The 6,825-nt window shown below is 64.5% G+C and overlaps 1 protein-coding gene across 1 annotated transcript; it reads left to right on the top strand.

Annotated features, from left to right (window-relative positions):
- The first annotated feature begins 989 nt into the window (after positions 1-989).
- On the top strand, positions 990-6,805 carry LOC148592701 (E3 ubiquitin ligase RNF121-like). The gene is made up of 4 exons (XM_088534056.1): positions 990-1,051; positions 3,465-3,502; positions 4,470-4,611; positions 6,560-6,805. The coding sequence occupies exons 1-4, from the start codon at positions 995-997 to the stop codon at positions 6,803-6,805; spliced, it is 483 nt and encodes a 160-aa protein (XP_088390182.1). The 5' UTR covers positions 990-994.
- Positions 6,806-6,825: the final 20 nt, after the last annotated feature.

Genomic DNA, 6,825 nt, shown 5'->3' with positions numbered 1-6,825 from the left:
GGGAGAGGGGAAGGGCCGGGATGGGGCCGGGATGGGGTTGGGATGGGGCCGGGATGGAGCCGGGATGGGGCCGGGATGGGGCCGGGATGGGGTCGGGAGCAGCCAGGATGGAGCCGGGATGGAGCTGGGATGGAGCCAGGAGCAGCCGGGATGGAGCTGGGATGGGGCCGGGATGGAGCCAGGAGCAGCCGGGATGGAGCTGGGATGGGGCCGGGATGGGGCCGGGAGCAGCCGGGATGGGGCCGGGATGGGGTCGGGATGGGGCCAGGATGGGGTCGGGATGGGGTCGGGAGCAGCCGGGATGGGGCCGGGATGGAGCCGGGATGGGGCCGGGATGGGGCCGGGATGGAGCCGGGATGGGGTCAGGAGCAGCCGGGTTTATCCGTCCTGTCCCCCCGCGCGCCCGGGAAGCGGCACCGGCACCGGGCTGGGCACGGCCCCGGCCTGCCCCACAGCGCCCCATGGTGCCCCCCATCCTGCCCCCCCAGCCCCACGTGGCTCCCCCCATCCCCAGCGCCCCCATTTGCCCCCCAAGGCCCCATCTACCCCCACGCCCCCCCCCCCGGTACCCCCTGTTCCCCAGGTCCCCCCTCGTGCCCCCCCCACATCCCCAACACCCCCCACGTCCCCCCTCCCTGTCCCCCCGCCCCATAGCGCCCCTCCTGCCCCATAGCGCCCCTCCCGCCCCATAGTGCCCCCCCTGCCCCATAGCGCCCCCCCCGCCCCATAGCGCCCCTCCCGCCCCATAGCGCCCCCCCCGCCCCATAGCGCCCCCCCGCGGCCGCCCCATAGCGCCGGCCCCGGCCGAGCCGCCCTCGCCGTGACAGCTCGGCCGCCCCGCCCCCCCGTGACGCCGCCCCCGCCCTTCCTCCGTCCCCATTGGCGGGCGCGCCGGCGCCGCGCTCGCCCATTGGCCGCTGCCGCCGCGGCGCGGCCCGCGATTGGCGGAGGCCGGCGGAAGCGGTTGGCCGGTGCCGGGAAGGGGGGGGGGCAGATGGCGGCGGTGCTGGAAGTGGAGGTTGGCGGCGCCCTGGAGCGGGACGCGGAGGAGGTGACGGGGGGCGGGGCCGGGGGACACGGGGGGACACGGGGGGGGTGTTGGGGACATGGGGGGACATGGGGGGGACACGGGGGGACATGGGGGGGACATGGAGGGGACATGGGGGGGACACGGGGGGACATGGAGGGGACACGGGGGGGGTGTTGGGGACATGGGGGGACATAGGGGGACATGGGGGGGACATAGGGGGACCGGGGGGACACGGGACCCGGGGGGAACATGGGGGGGACATGGGGGGGACATGGGGACGTTGGCACCATGTGTGGGGACATGGGGACGTTGGCACCATGCATGGGGACAGGGGGACATTGGCGCTGCGTGTGGGGACATCGGAGCTGGACATGGGGACGTTGGCACCATGCATGGGGGCAGGGGGACATTGGGACTGGGTGTGGGGACATCAGAGCTGGAGAGGGGGACATTGGGGCCATGTGTGGGGACATCGGTGCTGGACATGGGGACATTGGCACCGTGTGTGGGGACAGGGGGACGTTGGCACTGGGCATGGGGACATCGGAGCTGGACACGGGGACATTGGCACCGTGTGTGCGGACAGGGGGACATTGGCACTGGACGTGGGGACGTTGGCACCATGTGTGGGGACAGGGGGACATTGGAACCATGCATGGGGACATGGAGACGTTGGCACCATGTGTAGGGACAGGGGGACATTGGTGCTGGGGACGGGGACAGGGGGACATCGGAGCTGGACAGGGGGACGTTGGAACCGTGCGTGGGGACAGGGGGACATTGGTGCTGGGGACGGGGACAGGGGGACATTGGAGCTGGACATGGGGACATTGGGGCCATGTGTGGGGACATGGGGACGTTGGCACCATGTGTGGGGACAGGGGGACATTGGGACTGGGTGTGGGGACATTGGAGCTGGACATGGGGACATTGGAACCAAGGGGATAGGGGGATATTGGGACTGGGTGTGGGGACATCAGAGCTGGACAAGGGGACATCAACGCCATGCATGGGGACATTGGCACCATGCACAGAGATGGGGGGACATTGGCGCCGTGCGTGGGGACAGGGGGACGTTGGCACCGTGTGTGGGGACATCAGAGCTGGACAGGGGGACATCAACGCCGTGTGTGGGGACATGGGGACGTTGGCGCTGGGTGTGGGGACAGGGGGACATTGGCACCGTGCATGGGGACATGGGGACAGTGGTGCTGGGCACAGGGACACGGGGACGTTGGCACCTGGTGCAGGGATATGGGGACATGGACACCGTGTGTGGGGACACGGGGACATCGGGGCCATGCGTGGGGACAGGGGGACGTTGGCACCGTGACGGGGACACCGGCGCGGGGACGTTGGCACCGCGGGGTCCCTGCGGCCGCTCCAGGGCTGCGGGAAGGGGGCCCTGACGGCCCCGGTGTCCCCATCGCGTCCTCGTCATGTCCCCGTGTCCCCATCGTGTCCCCGTCCCGTCCCCATGTTCCCCGTCACATCCCTGTGTCCCCATCGCGTCCCCATCACATCCCCATGTTCCCTGTCATGCCTGCATGACTGCATGCCATGCGCATGCTGCATGCAGTGCATGCTCTATGTGCTCTGCATTGCATGCGCTGCGCGCTGCACAGCGTCCCAGCTCCCCGGGAGGGCCGGTTCTGGCCCGGCCAGCAGGACATGGGGACACGGGGCCAGCAGGACATGGGGACACGGGGCCAGCTGGACATGGGACATGGGGCCATCAGTGTCCAGCAGGACACGGGGACAGCAGGATGCAGGGACATGGGGACATCGGTGTCCAGGGGGACATGGGGACCTGGAGCTGTCGGTGTCCGGTGGGACACGGGGACACGGAGCTGGCAGTGTCCATGGGGACACGGGGCCATCGGTGTGCAGGGGGACACAGGGACATGGAGCTGGCGGTGTCCTGCAGGACATGGGACACGGCGCCGTTGGTGTCCAGCAGGACACGGGGACACGGAGCTGCCGGTGTCCAGGGGGACACGGAGCTGGCAGTGTCCAGGGGGACACGGAGCTGTCAGGGGATAACCCATGGAGCGGGATAACCCGTGGAGTGGGATACCCCATGGATGGGGATAACCCGTGGAGCGGGATAACCCATGGAGCAGGATAACCCATGGAGTGGGATACCTGGCAGAGCGGGATACTCTGTGGAGGGGGTAGCCCATGGAGGGGAATACCCGGCAGAGCGGGATACCCCGTGGAGCGGGATCCCCCATGGACAGGGATAACTCATGGAGCGGGATCCCCCATGGAGCGGGATCCCCCGTGGAACGGGAAACCCCGTGGAATGGGAAACCCCATGGAGCGGGATACCCGGCGGAGCGGGGCAGCCCCACGGAGCGGGATTCCCCGCGGAAGGGGACACGGAACCGGCGTCGCGGGGCGCCCGCTCAGCGCCGCTCTGCCTTCCCTGCAGGTCGACCTGTCGCACCTGTCCCCCGAGGAGCGATGGAGGTGAGTGCTTGAGCGTTCCGAGTGTTCCGAGCGTTCCGAGTGCCCCGAGCGTTCCGAGTGCCCCGAGCGTTCCAAGAACTCCGAGCGTTTTGAGCGGTCCGAGCACCCCGAGTGCTCCAAGCGCTCCGAATGCTCCAAGCGCTCCGAGTGCTCCAAGTGCCCCGAGCACCCCGAGTGTTCTGAGTGCCCCAAGTGCCCCAAGCGCTCCGAGTGGTCCGAGTGCCCTGAGCGGCCCGAGTGGTCCGCGTGTTCTGAGTGCTCCAAGTGTTCCCAGTGCCTCAAATGCTCTGAGCAGTCCAAGTGCTCCAAGTGCCCTGAGTACCCCGAGCGGACCAAGTGCCCCAAGTGCTCTGAGCGCCCCGAGTGGTCCGAGTGCCCCGAGTGTTCCCAGCGCCCCGAGTGCTCTGAGTGGTCCAAGTGCCCTGAGTGGTCCGAGTGCTCTGAGCTCTCCAAGCGTTCCGAGTGGCCCGAGCGCCTCAAGTGCTCTGAGCGATCCAAGCACTCCGAGTGCTCCAAGTGCCCTGAGTGCCCCGAGTACCCCGAGTGGTCTGAGCACTCCAAGTGCCCCATGCGGTCTGAGTGCCCCAGGTGCTCTGAGCGCCCCGAGTGCTCTGAGCGGTCCAAGTGCCCTGAGCGATCCGAGCGCTCTGAGTGCCCCGAGTGCTCCGAGCGGTGCCGTCACGACGGGCCCCGCTCCTACCACTGCCCCGGGCCCTGTTGGTGCCCCTGGCGGATCCGGCCGTGCACTCGGGCTCCCGCTGCTCTCCTGGCCGGCGCGGGCGCTCCGGAGCGCCGTCCGCGGGCGCTCATCCATAGGGAGCTCCCTCCGCACTGGGAAGCGGCGCGCGGGCTCCGCGGGCCTTTCCCAACCCCGGCAAATCCTCCCGGAGCCCCCAAATCCCCCTGCGTTTTGGGGCGCGATCCCGCGCGGATGCGGGCCGACGCTGAGCGCGCGCTGCCGCTGCAGGGTGGAGCACGCGCGCATGCACGCCAAGCACCGCGGCCACGAGGCCATGCACGCCGAGATGGTGCTCATCCTCATCGCCACGCTGGTCGTCGCGCAGCTGCTGCTGGTGCAGTGGAAGCAGCGGCACCCGCGCTCCTACAACGTGAGTGTCCCGCGTCCGGGTGGCTGGAATGAGCGGGGACCGCGGCGGGACCTCCCCGGCCCTGCCCGAGGTGGCGGATCCATGGAATTCCTGCAGCTCCCCATGGAATTCCTGTAGCTCGCCACGGAATTCCTGTAATTCGCATGAAATTCCTGTAACTCACCGTGGAATTCCTACAATTTACCATTAAATCCCTGTAACTCGCCACGGAATTCCTGCAATTGGCCATGAAATCCCTGTAATTTGCCACAGAATTCCTGCAATTTGCCATGAAATCCCTCTAACTCACCATGAATTCCTGTAATTTGCTTGAAATTCCTGCAATTTGTCCTGAAATCCCTGTAACTCGCAACAGAATTCCTGCAGTTTGCCATTAAATCCCTGTAGCTCGCCATGGAATTCCTGCAATTTACCATGAAATCCCTGTACTTTGCCATGCAATTCCTGCAATTTGCCATTAAATCGCTGTAATTTGCCACAGAATTCCTGCAATTCACCATGAAATCCCTGTAATTTGCCATGGAATTCCTGCAATTCGCCATTAAATCCCTGTAACTCATCACGGAATTCCTATAATTTGCCATTGCATTCCTGCAATTCACCATGAAATCCCTGCAATTTGCTACGGAATTCCTGCAATTCACCATGAATTCCCTGCAATTTGCCACGGAATTCCTGCAATTTGCCATGAAATCCCTGTCATTTGCCACGAAATTCCTGCAATTCACCATGAAATCCCTGTAACTCGCCACGGAATTCCTATAATTTGCCATTGGATTCCTTTGCCATGGAATTCTTGCAATTCACCATGAAATCCGTGTAATTTGCTATGGAATTCCTGCAATTTGCCATTAAATTCCTGCAATTTGCCATGAAATCCCTGTAATTCGCCTGAAATTCCTGCAATTTGTCCTGAAATCCCTGTAATTTGCCTGAAATTCCTGCAATTTGTCCTGAAATTCTTGCAATTCAGCATGAAATGTCTGTAACTCACCATGGAATTCCTGCAATTCACCGTGAAATCCCTGTAATTTGCCACAGAATTCCTGCAATTTACTATTAAATCCCTGTAACTCGCCACGTAATTCCGCAATTTGCATGAAATCCCTGTAGCTCGCCATGGAATTCCTGCAATTTACCATGAAATCCCTGTAATTTGCCATGGAATTCCTGCAATTTGCATGAAATCCCTGTAACTCACCACAGAACTCCTGCAATTCGCCATGGGATCCCTGGAATTCCCCCGGAATTCCCCAGGCCGTTCCTGCTCCCACGTGGCCGCGGGTGTCCCGAGGCAGCTCCGTGCCCCTCACCTCGCTCCAAACTCGTGTTTAATCCCAGGATCTCCCAGGGGACGCGGAGCTTCCCGGCCCGTGACAAGGCCGGTGCGGGCGCCCTTCCTGCCCCTTTTCCCAGCGGGATTTCCTCCGGGCCCTTCTCCAGCCCCAGACCCTGCTGTTTCCCTGGGCTCCGACCCTCTCCTTGGCTCCGGGGTGGCACCATCCGGCTCCTCGGGATTCTCAGCGCTGTGCCAGGCTCCAAGCGCCCCGAGCGGTCTGAGTGCTCCGAGCGTTCTGAGCGGTCCGAGCACCCCGAGTGCTCTGAGCAGTCCGAGTGCTCCAAGTGGTCCGAGGGCTCCAAGCGCTCCAAGTGCCCTGAGTGCTCCGAGTGCCCTGAGCGCTCCGAGCGGTCTGAGTGCTCTGAGCACTCCGAGCAGTCCGAGCACCCCGAGTGCTCCAAGCGCTCCGAGTGCTCTGAGCGGTCCGAGCACCCCGAGTGCTTCAAGCGCTCCAAGTGCCCTGAGCGCTCTGAGTGGTCCGAGTGCCCTGAGCGCTCCGAGCATTCTGAGTGCTCCGAGCGCTCCAAGCGCCGGAGCCGCCGGAGCCGTGGGGTGTCCCGCTGCCGAGGGGTGTCCCGCAGCTGGGGGTGGCCGTCCCTGTCCCCGCAGATGGTGACGCTCTTCCAGATGTGGGTGGTGCCGCTGTACTTCACGGTGAAGCTCTCGTGGTGGCGCTTCCTGGTCATCTGGGTGCTCTTCTCGGCCGTCACGGCCTTCGTCACCTTCCGGGCCACGCGGAAGCCGCTGGTGCAGACGACACCCAGGTCAGTGCAGGCGCCCGGGGAAACTCTGACGCTTTTCAACCCATTTTCCACATGGAACAAAATATTGGGAAACCACCCACGCTACGTTTAACTTTCCAATTCTTGGTGCAC

Source organism: Tinamus guttatus, unplaced genomic scaffold, assembly GCF_059628265.1.
Source record: "Tinamus guttatus ecotype Peru unplaced genomic scaffold, ASM5962826v1 Tinamus_guttatus_pri_ptg000533l, whole genome shotgun sequence".
In the NCBI taxonomy this organism is placed as follows: Eukaryota; Metazoa; Chordata; class Aves; order Tinamiformes; family Tinamidae; genus Tinamus; species Tinamus guttatus.
The sequence above is the reverse complement of the archived record's forward strand: the minus strand, read 5'-3'. Positions and strand labels throughout refer to the sequence as shown.

Bases quoted from the DNA above. Each gene is read 5' to 3' on its own strand.
- LOC148592701 (XM_088534056.1), top strand. From the start codon at position 995: ATGGCGGCGGTGCTGGAAGTGGAGGTTGGCGGCGCCCTGGAGCGGGAC. The intron at 1,052-3,464 runs GTGACGGGGGGC...CCTTCCCTGCAG, and splicing joins TGGAGCGGGACGCGGAGGAG to GTCGACCTGTCGCACCTGTC. The intron at 3,503-4,469 runs GTGAGTGCTTGA...CTGCCGCTGCAG, and splicing joins TCCCCCGAGGAGCGATGGAG to GGTGGAGCACGCGCGCATGC.